Genomic DNA, 14,081 nt, shown 5'->3' with positions numbered 1-14,081 from the left:
CTAGTTTTCATCTGTAGTCCACTGGCCATGATGTAAAAAAAGGCATTACAATTACAATTTAAAAGAAAAAGAAAAGAAAGAGAGAGAGAGAAAGAAAAAAAACACACAATACATACGCAATATGATACAACATAAAATACAACATTTCTCTTAGCATCAAAACAGGCTCATCTTTTAGTGCTGGCAGCTGTAGGCGTTGATAAGCCACATTTGCAAATTTTTTGTGAAGGCCTTGTAAGTTGTGACCAGTTTAACCTCCTCAGGTACTGAGTTCCACACGTTTGTGCTCCTTACTGACCAGGCCCACTTACTGAAAGTGCTCCTGCGCAGAGGAATATATCAGTCACCTCTGACAGAGTCTGGAGTGACACGCTCACGGCTGATGAACTCTGCCAGAGGATCTGGAGCCAATTTATGCAGTACTTTATAGGTCACTTTTAAGTCTGCAAATGTGTGAAGGCTGTCCAAGTTTAAAATACGGTTGTTGTTTTTTTAATTGCACAGTGATGATAGTACCTAGGTTTTTTATCCATAACTTTAATTGCTTGTTTGTACAAGATTTCCAATGTATTGTTTTTTTTAACTCTGACCAGCCTGAGACCAGCTGGTAAGGAAATAGCTGAAGTGGCTGAAAATCATCAAACGCAAATACAATTTTGCAGCATCAGTCGACATTTCATTTCGAATTACACAAAAATTTGCGAGATCAAACTTGATTATTTTACACAATTTGCCAATATGGGCTTTTGCAAAGCAGTAATTATAGTCTGCAGATGATGTGTTGTTGTTGAGTGTCGGTGCTGTCTAGAGCTTGGCAGAGTAACCGTGTAATACTCTTCCATATCAGTAGGTGGCAGCCGGTAGCTAATTGCTTTGTAGATGTCGGAAACAGCGGGAGGCAGCGTGCAGGTAAAAAGGTGTCTAATGCTTAAACCAAAAATAAACGAAAGGTGAGTGCCCCTAAGAAAAGTAATTGAAGCTTAGGGAAGACTATGCAGAACGAAACTAAAACTGAACTGGCTACAAAGTAAACAAAAACAGAATGCTGGACGACAGCAAATACTTACTGTGGAGCAAAGACAGCGTCCACAATATACATCCGAAAATGACATGACAATCAACAATGTCCACACAAAGAAGGATAAAAACAACTGAAATATTCTTGATTGCTAAAACAAAGTAGATATCGCTCAAAGGAAGAGATGAAACTGCTACAGGAAAATACCAAAAAAACTGGAAAAACCACCAAAATAGGAGCGTAAGACAAGAACTAAAACACTACACACAGGAGAACGGCAAAAAAGTCCAAATAAGTCAGGACGTGATGTGACAGGTGGTGACAGTACACCTACTTTGAGACAAGAGCTATATTGACGCATGCTTGGTTATGCTTTCAAGTCATATCCAACAATTGCGACAATGACTTTTTACTGTTAACTGAGTTTCGTTTTTTTAATGATTTCTGCAGGTGGTATGCCTCCGCATTTTTTCAACGCAAAAAATGTGCCTCGGCTCAAAAAAGGTTGAAAAACACTGATCTAGTGGTTAGAGCAGGGGTCACCAACCTTTTTGAAACTAAGAGCTACTTCTTGGGTAGTGATTAATGCGAAGGGCTTCCAGTTTGATACACACTTAAATAAATTGCCAGAAATAGCCAATTTGCTCAATTTACCTTTAACTCTATGTTATTATTAATAATTAATGATATTTACACTTAATTGAACGGTTTAAAAGAGGAGAAAACACGAAAAAAAATGACAATTACATTGTGAAACATAGTTTATCTTCAATTTCGACTCTTTAAAATTCAAAATTCAACCGAAAAAAAGAAGAGAAAAACTTTAAAAAAGAATTTATGGAACATCATTAGTCATTTTTCCTGATTAAGATTAATTTTAGAATTTTGATGACATGTTTTAAATAGGTTAAAATCCAATCTACACTTTGTTAGAATATATAACAAATTGGACCAAGCTATATTTCTAACAAAGACAGATCATTATTTCTTCTAGATTTTCCAGAACAAAAATTTTAAAAGAATTTCAAAAGACCTTGAAATAAGATTTAAATTTGATTGTAGAGATTTTCTAGATTTGCCAGAATAATTTTTTTGAATTTTAATCATAATAAGTTTGAATAAATATTTCACAAATATTCTTCGTCGAAAAAACAGAAGCTAAAATGAAGAATTAAATGAAAATGTATTTATTATTCTTTACAATAAAAAAATAAAAAATTACTTGAACATTGATTTAAATTGTCAGGAAAGAAGAGGAAGGAATTTAAAAGGTAAAAATGTATATGTGTTTAAAAATCCTAAAATCATTTTTAAGGTTGTATTTTTTCTCTAAAATTGTCTTTCTGAAAGTTATAAGAAGCAAAGTAAAAAAAATAATGAATTTATTTAAACAAGTGAAGACCAAGTCTTTAAAATATTTTCTTGGATTTTCAAATTCTATTTGAGTTTTGTCTCTCTTAGAATTAAAAATGTCGGGCAAAGCGAGACCAGCTTGCTAGTAAATAAATACAATTTAAAAAATAGAGGCAGCTCACTGGTAAGTGCTGCTATTTGAGCTATTTTTAGAACAGGCCAGCGGGCTACTCATCTGGTCCTTACGGACTACCTGGTGCCCGCGGGCACCGCGTTGGTGACCCCTGGGTTAGAGTGTCCGCCCTGAGATCGGTAGGTAAATAGTGGAGTTGAAGTGGGTGTGGCATGGATGATTGTTTGGCGCCCAATAAAAGACTTGATGGAGGATTCTTCGAAGCAAGGCTTCAGTCAGCAGATGTTAAAGCAGCATAAATCTACTGGGGGGGGCTGGAGCCTATCCCAGTGCACCTTCACACTGGACAGGTGAAATGATAAATAGGTTTTTATAGTCATACCAAAGACTATAAAAATGGGAGCCATTACCTCCCTGCTTGGCACTCAGCATCAAGGGTTGGAATTGGGGGTTAAATCACCAAAAATGATTCCCGGGCGCGGCCACCGCTGATGCTCACTGCTCCCCTCACCTCCTAGGGGGTGATCAAGGGTGATGGGTCAAATGCAGGGAATAATTTCGCCACACCTAGTGTGTGTGTGTGACAATATGGTACTTGAACTTTATTACTAACCCAAGGTATTTCTAAAAGTATGTCCTTCCTCTTCCCTGCTCGTCCAGATCAAAGCTAGACTCAAGGCCGGCGTTCAGCAGGAAACGCTTCCAGCTGTCCTATTACACGTTTCCTTCCCGTCCAAACACACATTCCTACAAAAGGACGACGACGACGGCGAAGACAGTTCAAGTTGTCCACTAACATCTCGTCCTCCTCCCTCAGGCGCGTTCGCAGGCCTGCTCCACCTCCGCGAGCTCGACCTGTCCAACAACAGCCTCCATTACTTCCACTACGGCGTCCTGGAGGACCTGTACTTCCTGCGCAAGCTGTCCCTGGGCCACAACCCGTGGATCTGCGACTACAACATCCACTACCTGATCTACTGGCTCAAGCTGCACCCGGGCGTGGCCTACACGGGCCTCAAGTGCTCCGAGCCGCAGGAGTTCCGCGGTTGGCGCGTGGATGACTACGTGAAGACCTACAACGGGGAGTGTCCCAAGGATAGACAGACGGGAGCGGGGGACACGGGCCAGGGGGAAAACGAGGCGGCGGGGGAGACGGACGAGGGGGTCCCGTCGAACCCCTTGAAGGAGAAGAAACCAAACCGGTTTGAGATTATCAGGTTGAGTTAGGATGCATGAGGATTCGTTGGGATTCGTTTTTCTTCTTCGACAAACATTCAGGTTTGATGACACCTTTTTGTCCTATTTTGTGTGTAAATATTACAAAGGAAGTCCCACTTTCGTCAATAAAAGTAGCCACAAATCCCAACAGCTGCTCCAAAAACACAACACATCCTTTATCTTTCAATTGTCTTTTGTGTACTAATGAATGGTAATTTAGATCAGATGTTTTGGAAATAAAACTGTCTATTTTTTTCCTGAGATTATTCTTCATCAACAGGCTTCACGAAAAGATTTGGTGTCAGACAAAACAGACTGTAATAATAAATGATGGAACTAATATCCAGTGGTTTTATAATTGCACAACAAAATCATTGCCAGTAGTGAAGGGCGGGTGCTTTCAAAGGCGCTTGGATGTGATTGGCCTGATCATCTGTCAATCACCAGTACCAGCCTACAGCGTTGCCAGATAATATACGTACTGTATTTGTTTATAGTTTGAACCTCTGTACAATAGCTCATTCCAGTCAATGGTAATGCTTTCCTGTTGCACATATCCATCAGAAACGTCAAGTATGTACGATAATTTCCCTCAAAATACAATCATTTAAACTATCCGGTGCGACAATTTGACACACACATGGCAACCTGTAGGCTCGTCACAAACCCGGAAGTTTTCCGGCAGTTTACTTCCGGGTTTGTGACAAAGTGGCGAGTCACCTACCCTTTGACGTTTTCGTCGGTGTCTCCAGGTGAAGTAAAATGTTCAAAAACATATTTCCGAACAGTATAAAACGTATGTATATATATATAGCAGTGTTTCATAGAAATAGGAAGTCCAGGTCTTGTGAAACTGTAAAAATGCCGTAAAATTCAAGCTCATTTCTCGGTGGACGAACACGGTTTGCGATAACCCAAACCCCAAACGGCTTGTCCATAAACAACCAAAAACCTTTATAAAGTGAAAAGGTCTGCATTTCAAATAAACACTGTTCGGAGACAATAACAACTTTACGAGTCTCAACAGTTTAAAGTGAGCCATTAAAAAAAAATAAAAAAATACAGTCGGTTTCTTCGGGCCGCACAATTTACATGATCAAACAGCACCACCTGGTGGACTGGCGAACAATTCGCAGTGCTTGTGAAATTCAGGCACACAAAATAACCTTTTTTTGTTGCATTAAATCATGGTTTTGGGTGAAAACTAGAGATAAATGCTTTAAAATGTAATATCGGAAATAATCGGTATCGTTTTATTTTTTTATTAAATCAACATAAAAAACACAAGATACACTTACAATTAGTGCACCAACCCAAAAAACCTCCCTCCCCCATTTACACTTATTCACACAAAAGGGTTGTTTCTTTCTGTTATTAATATTCTGCTTCCTACATTATATATCAATATATATCAATACAGTCTGCAAGGGATACAGTCCGTAAGCACACATGATTGTGCGTGCTGCTGGTCCAATAATAGTACTAACCTTTGACAGTTAATTTTACTCATTTTCATTAATTACTAGTTTCTATGTAACTGTTTTTATATTGTTTTACTTTCTTTTTTATTCAAGAATGTTTTTAAATTTATTTATCTTATTTTATTTTATAAATTTTTTTAAAAAGGACCTTATCTTTACCATACCTGGTTGTCCAAATTAGGCATAATAATGTGTTAATTCCACGACTGTATATATCGGTATCAGTAATTAAGAGTTGGACAATATCGGATATCGGCAAAAAAGCCATTATCGGACATCACTAGTGAAAACCATGTATTTTTTGTGTCTGAAATTGTATTTTTGTCATGCAATGTTCTTTGTACTCCAAAGATTTGGTGCCACTTTCATCCATCAAATTTCTACTGTTCAATGATTAAAACTGGACTTAAAAACGATGAAAATCTATTGTGTAAATGTTCATACCACACATACCCGTGATATTACATAGGGTCTTAATGTGTACGCACATGCATTTGGGCATCTTGATGCATGTGTTCCATCAACAATCTTCATTTTATAATAACAAATATATGTGGCAAATCCTCCTATCTATTATGGATGACTTTGGAAAATGTGTTACATTTCTTAAAAACATACAGTACAGGCCAACAGTTTAGACACACCTTCTCATTCAATGGGTTTTCTTTATTTTCATGATTATTTACATTGTAGATTGTCACTGAAGGCATCAAAACTGTACAATGAAGTGAAGTGAATTACATTTATATAGTGCTTTTTCTCAAGTGACTCAAAGCGCTTTACATTGTGAAACCCAATATCTAAGTTACATTTAAACCAGTGTGGGTGGCACTGGGAGCAGGTGGGTAAAGTGTCTTGCCCAAGGACACAACGGCAGTGACTAGGATGGCGGAAGCGGGGATCGAACCTGCAACCCTCAAGTTGCTGGCACGGCCGCTCTACCAACCGAGCTATACCGCCCCTAATGAACACATGTAGAGTTATGTACTTAACAAAAAAAGGTGAAATAACTGAAAATGTGTTTTATATTCTAGTTTCTTCCAAATAGCCACCCTTTGCTCTGATTACTGTTTTGCACACTCTTGGCATTCTCTGGAAGAGCTTGAAGAGGTAGTCACCTGAAAGGGTTTTCACTTCACAGGTGTCATAGTTTTGATGCCTTCAGTGACAATCTACAATGTAAATAGTCATGAAAATAAAGAAAATGCATTGAAATGAGAAGGTGTGTCCAAACTTTTGGCCTGGACTGTATCTTATGTTACAAAACCACCTGTACCCAAATTTCTACCTTTGAAAGCAAACCAAATGTAATACCCAACTTTTTTCATTAGAGCAGCCATTTTCTCATTACAGTGGGCAAACCCCAACAAATCACTGGAAAGCTCAGGACGTCCTCTTCAGAGTACTATTTTGGAGAGTGTTTTGCACTTGAACGAGGAAATAAGTAAATACATTTAAAAAAAATATTTTCTATTGTAAAAGGACGTGGCCATAAACAGAGAAGTTGATCAACTTTGATATTCAACCTATACCCACAGATGGCGAGAAAGACAGGAAATGACGCTTGTTTCGTTTTGGTTTTTTTTGTTTTTTTTTTAAACCTGCGTGAGGATTATGCTTAATTCTTCATATAAATGGGAAGATATAAACATCCCATTAGGCGGCATGCCAGTGAGAGCGGACATTGTACAGTAAGTTATTGTTTTATTATGTTGGTAGTTTGTATTTCTTGTTTACCACTTAGAAATTGTGCTACTTGTTGGATCTGCTTATCACTCGGCTTCAAAAACGTAGTATTTCATCCTCCGTATATTCAGGCTCAAAAAAATAAGGTTCTGGATCATCATTTGTCCTGAATTAGTCTTTGTTGTCTCTCATTAAGTCTGCCATGATTAGATAGATAGTACTTTATTGATTAGTGGTGTTGTTGAAGGAAAGAGCGGAAGTCGTGATGCATCATAACATTTTAACATTTCTTTTATCTTGCAAAGTTGAGGTACCGTCTACAAAACCCAAAACCAGTGAAGTTGGCACGTTGTGTAAATGGTAAATAAAAACAGAATACAATGATTTGCAAATCTTTTTCAACGTATATTTAATTGAATAGACTGCAAAGACAAGATACTTAAAGGCCTACTGAAATGAGATGTTCTTATTTAAACGGGGATAGCAGGTCCATTCTATGTGTCATACTTGATCATTTCGCGATATTGCCATATTTTTGCTGAAAGGATTTAGTAGAGAACATCGACGATAAAGTTTGCAACTTTTGGTCGCTGATAAAAAAGCCTTGCCTGTACCGGAAGTAGCGTGACGTCACAGGTTGTGGAGCTCCTCACATCTGCACATTGTTTACAATCATGGCCACCAGCAGCGAGAGCGATTCGGACCGAGAAAGTGACGATTACCCCATTAATTTGAGCGAGGATGAAAGATTTGTGGATGAGGAAAGTGAGAGTGAAGGATTAGAGGGCAGTGGAAGCGATTCAGATGGGGAAGATGCTGTGAGAGGCGGGTGGGACCTGATATTCAGCTGGGAATGACTACAACAGTAAATAAACACAAGACATATATATACTCTATTAGCCACAACACAACCAGGCTTATATTTAATATGCCACAAATTAATCCCGCATAACAAACCCCTCCCCCCTCCCGTCCATATAACCCGCCAATACAAATCAAACACCCGCACAACACACTCAATCCCACAGCCCAAAGTACCGTTCACCTCCGCAAAGTTCATACAGCACATATATTTCCCCAAAGTCACGTACGTGACATGCACATAGCGGCACGCACGTACGGGCAAGCGATCAAATGTTTGGAAGCCGCAGCTGCGTACTCACGGTACCGCGTATCCAACTCAAAGTCCTCCTGGTAAGAGTCTCTGTTGTCCCAGTTCTCTACGTGTTTGTGTTGCTGCAGCCGGCCGCTAATACACCGCTTCCCACCTACAGCTTTCTTCTTTGCTGTCTTCATTGTTCATTAAACAAATTGCAAAAGATTCACCAACACAGATGTCCAGAATACTGTGGAATTTTGCGATGAAAACAGACGACTTAATAGCTGGCCACAATCCGTGACGTCACGCGCAAATGTCATCATACCGAGACGTTTTCAGCAGGATATTTCGCGGGAAATTTAAAATTGCACTTTACTAATCTAACCCGGCTGTATTGGCATGTGTTGCAATGTTAAGATTTCATCATTGATATATAAACTATCAGACTGCGTGGTCGCTAGTAGTGGCTTTCAGTAGGCCTTTAACGTTCGAACTGTTCAACTTTATTTTTTGCAAATATTAGCTCATTTGGAATATGATGCCTGCAACATGTTTCAAAAAAGCTAGCACAAGTGGCAAAAAAGACTGATAAAGTTGAGGAATGCTCATCAAACACTTATTTGGAACATCCCACAGGTGAACAGGATCATTGGGAACAGGTGGGTGCCATGATTGGGTATGAAAGCAGCTTCCATGAAATGGTCAGTCAACAACTAGTTTTATTGCTTAAGAATTGAAGCAGACTATTCGCTTTTGATCAATGAGCAGCGGATCTGACTGAAATCTACATCCACTGGGCATGATGTCATCACACATCTTCCAATGATCGGTTTCCGCTGTCACTGGTTCTCAGGTGAGAGAGAGGTCACAGAGTCAAACACTGGCACAGACACAATCCTCAAAAATGAGACTGCAGAGTCATAAAGTTCTCTGCCAATTCCACCTTGGTGCATCCTGACACTTTCTTCCAAAACATGGTCAACAGCAGGACTTCTTGTCTGCAGGAGCCGAGAACATGCCCGCGGTGCCATTAACCGGACGGGAGTTAGTCCTGAGAAGAACTCCGGGCCTGCCGTAGCTCTGCAGCTCTTCCTGCTGCACCTGAAGGCCGTTACGAGACAGGAGCTCCTTGGCCATCATCATGAAGGCCTCCTCCACGTTCTGACCATCCTGCACACGAGCGTAGGAACACGACCTTCATGAGCGCAATAGCAACAACAAAAAAGGTAGTCGTATGTCTCTTTGTTGTTGTCGGTACCTTTGCAGATGTTTCCAAGGCAGCCAGTATGCCTCGTTCTTTTGCCAGACTGCAGGCCTCCTCAAACTGAACCTCCCGCTCCTCCTCCAAGTCACATTTGTTACCTTGAAGACGAAAAGAGGGGACTAGGACGTGTGCAAATAGCCAGTGATACACAACATACACATTCATAAACAAAGTGGAGTTTTCTATTGTAAAAAAAGTATAAGCCACCTGGAAAAGAGCAGTATTTTTTATTATGCACGTGTTGCTAGGCAGAATTTATGAGGCCAAATTTAAAACATGTATTAATTCTTAACAAATAATATTTTAATGTTTGGTTGTGGCGAGGCAGAATTTGTGAATCCTAATAAAAAAGTGATTCATTATAATAAACGTGATTATTGGAAATAAAGATTAGCTTGCAAGCAGGTACAAAAACAATTCTCGCGTGTTGCTAGGCAGAATTAGGTGAAACAAAAAAATAATAATGTAAAAACAACAAGTAGAATAGTACTGGTCATTGGCGTTGTTAGGCCTATTTTAGGGGGGCTAAAGCCCCCCTAAAGTGTTCTTAAGCCCCCCTAAATAATTTGATGTTTTTTTTTACAAATACATGCCAACATATTCATTATAAAGTGGCCCGAATATAAGTTTAAAGAAATAATCATATAACCTGTCATTATTCACTCAGTTTCCCCTCACTTCATAGCATAAGGTAGAGAGCCCCTTTAGTGCGTCGGTATCCAATCCATTCCACTTGTTCATATAGAAAATGCCCACATCACTCAAAATCCAGTCCGCATTTTTTCTACGACCTTGCTTGCGGTCCTTGGACTTGTTCATATAGAAAATGCCCACATCACTCAAAATCCAGTCCACATTTTTTTCTACGACCTTGCTTGCGGTCCTTGGACTTGTTCATATAGAAAATGCCCACATCACTCAAAATCCAGTCCGCATTTTTTCTACGACCTTGCTTGCGGTCCTTGGACTTGTTCATATAGAAAATGCCCACATCACTCAAAATCCAGTCCGCATTTTCTCTGCGACCTTGCTTGCGGTCCTGCAGGTGTACGAAGCACATTAGCACACAGCACCGCAGAACAAGAACCTTGTGTCTGCAATTGTAAGTCATTTAGTTTTTAAGTTTTGTGTTTCTTGTAGAATCTATATAAAGTAATATACATTAGCCTATTGTTAAAATAATGAAAAAAACATCATTAAATATATTTGTTTTATTGTATTGTTACATTAATAGCTGTTGTATTATTATATGATGGCTTGTTAAACATTTCATAGGATTTTCAGAGGGTGGAAAAACCAAGACATTTAATATAAAATGTAAAATGAATAAATACAAAAGGGGAGCATTTAATTTCGTCCGGTACATTTTTTTTACTGTCCCCGCGACGACGGGACTACGTTAATCTCAAACCCTGGAAGTTACATTTTATTGTTTGCATCATTTGTTTCAGCATTGCACTTTGAAGATGGTCCCTCAGCTCTTTGACAGCTTTGGCTCTTTTCATATATATTTAATTTCCTTAACGGCTTGCCATAATATATATATATATATATTAGGGATGTCCGATAATATCGGCCTGCCGATATTATCGGCCGATAAATGCGTTAAAATGTAATATCGGAAATTATCGGTATCGGTTTTTTTATTATCGGTATGTTTTTGTTTTTTTTTTTATTAAATTAAATCAACATAAAAAACACAAGATACACTTACAATTAATGCACCAACCCAAAAAACCTCCCTCCTCATTCACACAAAAGGGTTGTTTCTTTCTGTTATTAATATTCTGCTTCCTACATTATATATCAATATATATCAATACAGTCTGCAAGGGATACAGTCCGTAAGCACACATGATTGTGCGTGCTGCTGCTCCACTAATAGTACTAACCTTTAACAGTTAATGTTACTCATTTTCATTAATTACTAGTTTCTATGCAACTGTTTTTATATTGTTTTACTTTCTTTTTTATTCAAGAAAATGTTTTTAATTTATCTTATTTTATTTTATAATTTTTTTTAAAAAGTACCTTATCTTCACCATACCTGGTTGTCCAAATTAGACATAATAATGTGTTAATTCCACGACTGTATATATCGGTTGATATCGGTATCGTTTGATATCGGTATCGTTAATTAAAGAGTTGGACAATATCGGAATATCGGATATCGGCAAAAAGCCATTATCGGACATCCCTATATATATATATATATATATATATATATATATATATATATATATATATATATATATATATATATATATATATATATATATATATATATTATATATAAGCCAAATTATCCCGATCCAGATATTACTTTAATTCAAGTAATTAAGTAATATTTCCAGGGCTTGAATTTACAACCATTTTAGTCACATATGTGCCCAAAATGTAATCCGTGCAACTTCAAAATATTTGGGAACAAACAATTATTGTATTGTGAGCTAAAGTGGTGGCATTAGCCTCTATGTTGTGAAGTAATAACATAGAAGCTAATGCCATGACTTTCATTGTGTTTCAGTGTATCTTGAAGGATCATGCAAGTCATTGTTTCTTGTTGATGCTGGAAACAAAATGTCACTGTGCAAACCCATGTTTGTTGTTGTACTCAACACACATTGAAAATAAACCCACTGAAATAATAATAATAACAATGATTAATTTCTAAGTCTTTGTTAACCGTTTGTGAAGTTTTGTGCTCGTGCGCTACGTTCGCTCGCATCCTGTGCATCTCCTGGGGGCTAAGCCCCCCCTGTCCTTAAAAGCTAGTGACGCCCCTGGTACTGGTTATTTTGCATGGGTGTGTTGTCACATGTTGCTAGGCAGAATTTGTGAACCCTGTTTAAAAAAATGTGATCGATTATAATCAACTTTATTATTCCAGATCACCGGAATCAGGAAGTCAGCCTTGTTGCTAGGCAAAATTTGTGAACCATGTTTAAAAAAAAAAGATTCATTTTAACTAACTTGTTTACTGAAGATCACAATAATTGGGAAGTGTGTCTTGTTGCTAGGCAGAATGTGTGAACCCTATTTAAAACATTTTGATTTAACAAGCAGTATAAAATGGATGGATGGATAATAAAATTGATTATTGAATATCACAAAAATTGGGAAGTCGAACTTGTTGCTAAGCAGCCTTTTTTAACACTTATTTTATTTTTAATTCATTGTTATAAACTTAATTGTTGAAGATCACAAGAATTGGTAAGTCGCCCTTGTTGCTAGGTAGAATATGCTAACAATATTTTAAACATTTGGATTAATTTGACTGCAGCAAATGAACCCCCGAACACGAGAGGAACAAGCAGTAGAAAATAGATAGATGGATGGAAAATAAAATTGATTATTGAAGATTACATGAATTGGGAAGTCGGCCTTGTTGCTAGGCAGCCTTTTTGAACCCTTTTTTTAAAATTCATTATAATAAACTTGATTATTGAAGATCACACAAATTCAGCCTTGTTGCTAGGCAGAATTTGTAAACCATATTTAAAAATGTTTGATAAATCATAATAACATTGATTATTAAAGATCGCAAAAATTGGGAAGTCAGCCTTGTTGCTGGGCGGAATTTGTGGAGCCCAAATAAAAAAGAAATAAAAAAAAGACTGTAAAAATAGCAACAGGCAGAATTGTACTAATTCTATTTCCTGGCTATGTCACATGGGTGTGTTGTCGCCTGTATCTAGGCAGAATTTGTAAAGCTTATTTATGAAAAAGGGTCAATCCAAGCTTGAGTATTGAAATGAAAGATTAGCTTGCTGTCAGGCACAACAACACGGGTCACCCGAATTTGGGAAGTCGGCCTTGTTGCTAGGCAGAATTTGTGGAGCCTAAATAAATGAGAAAAATACTGCAACAAAATACAAGCTGTAAAAACAAGCATAATTGTGCTGATTTCCTTTTCTAGTTATGTCACATGGGTGTGTTGTCATTTGTTGCTAGGCAGAGTTTGTCAACTTGTCCCTCAAAAGAAAAAATAAACAGTTGTTTTATAACTGCAATTAAAGCTAAGCGAGGCACAATCACTTGTCGCTGGGCACATTTTAGGGGGAATAATCAGGGATCACCAGAGGCAGGGAGCTAATTAATGTAAGGGAAAAAGTAAAAAGAAGAAGAAGCAACATTTAGCAGGTTCTTTGTTGCCAAAGGTGGAACTTGTGAAGCCCAATCAAAACCAATTGGCATTAATCATATCATATAACTTTAAAGCCATTTCCTGGTCATGTTAGACCAGGAGTCACCAACCTTTTTGAAAGCAAGAGCTACTTCTTGGGTAGTGATTAATGCGAAGGGCTACCAGTTTGATACACACTTAGATAAATTGCCAGATATAGCCAATTTGCTCAATTTACCTTTAACGCTATGTTATTGTTAATAATTAATGATATTTACACTTAATTGAACGGTTTAAAAGAGGAGAAAACACGAAAAAAATGACAATTAAATTTTGAAACATAGTTTATTTTCAATTTCGACTCTTTAAAATTCAAAATTCAACCGAAAAAAAGAAGATAAAAACTAGCTAATTTGAATCTTTTTGAAAAAATTAAAAAAAGAATTTATGGAACATCATTAGTAATTTTTCGTGATTAAGATTAATTTTAGAATTTTGATGACATGTTTTAAATAGGTTAAAATCCAATCTGCACTTTGTTAGAATATATAACAAATTGGACCAAGCTATATTTCTAACAAAGACAAATCATTATTTCTTCTAGATTTTCCAGAACAAAAATTTTAAAATAAATTCAAAAGACTTTGAAATAAGATTTAAATTTGATTCTACAGATTTTCTAGATTTGCCAGAATCATTTTTT

At 37.5% G+C, this 14,081-nt stretch overlaps 2 protein-coding genes across 12 annotated transcripts in view; one reads left to right on the top strand and one right to left on the bottom strand.

Moving 5' to 3' along the window:
- lrrc17 (leucine rich repeat containing 17) overlaps window positions 1-14,081 on the top strand; it is a 112,165-nt gene that overhangs the window by 90,434 nt on the left and 7,650 nt on the right. For 2 of the 9 annotated variants that reach the window (XM_062066591.1, XM_062066588.1), the window contains 4 exons: window positions 3,322-4,474; window positions 8,625-8,689; window positions 8,757-8,841; window positions 8,993-9,214. In XM_062066591.1, coding sequence (XP_061922575.1) covers window positions 3,322-3,731 — 410 coding nt within the window. In that variant the 3' untranslated portion in view covers window positions 3,732-4,474; window positions 8,625-8,689; window positions 8,757-8,841; window positions 8,993-9,214. Of the gene's footprint in view, window positions 1-3,321; window positions 4,519-6,556; window positions 6,648-6,741; window positions 6,861-8,624; window positions 8,690-8,756; window positions 8,842-8,992; window positions 9,215-9,294; window positions 9,842-14,081 lie in introns of those variants that run through there. The other 7 variants (XM_062066589.1, XM_062066590.1, XM_062066593.1 and 4 more) reach the window with 7 other exon arrangements.
- Window positions 8,334-14,081, bottom strand: part of LOC133662521 (ras-related protein Rab-19-like) — a 17,710-nt gene continuing 11,962 nt past the window's right edge. For 2 of the 3 annotated variants that reach the window (XM_062066604.1, XM_062066603.1), the window contains 2 exons: window positions 9,247-9,350; window positions 8,336-9,158 (listed from right to left, as the gene is read on the bottom strand). In XM_062066604.1, coding sequence (XP_061922588.1) covers window positions 8,967-9,158; window positions 9,247-9,350 — 296 coding nt within the window. In that variant the 3' untranslated portion in view covers window positions 8,336-8,966. Of the gene's footprint in view, window positions 9,159-9,246; window positions 9,351-14,081 lie in introns of all 3 variants that reach the window. The other variant, XM_062066602.1, reaches the window with a different exon arrangement.

This window comes from Entelurus aequoreus, linkage group LG12 (assembly GCF_033978785.1).
Source record: "Entelurus aequoreus isolate RoL-2023_Sb linkage group LG12, RoL_Eaeq_v1.1, whole genome shotgun sequence".
NCBI lineage: Eukaryota > Metazoa > Chordata > Actinopteri > Syngnathiformes > Syngnathidae > Entelurus > Entelurus aequoreus.
This window is presented reverse-complemented; position numbering and strand designations above follow the sequence as displayed.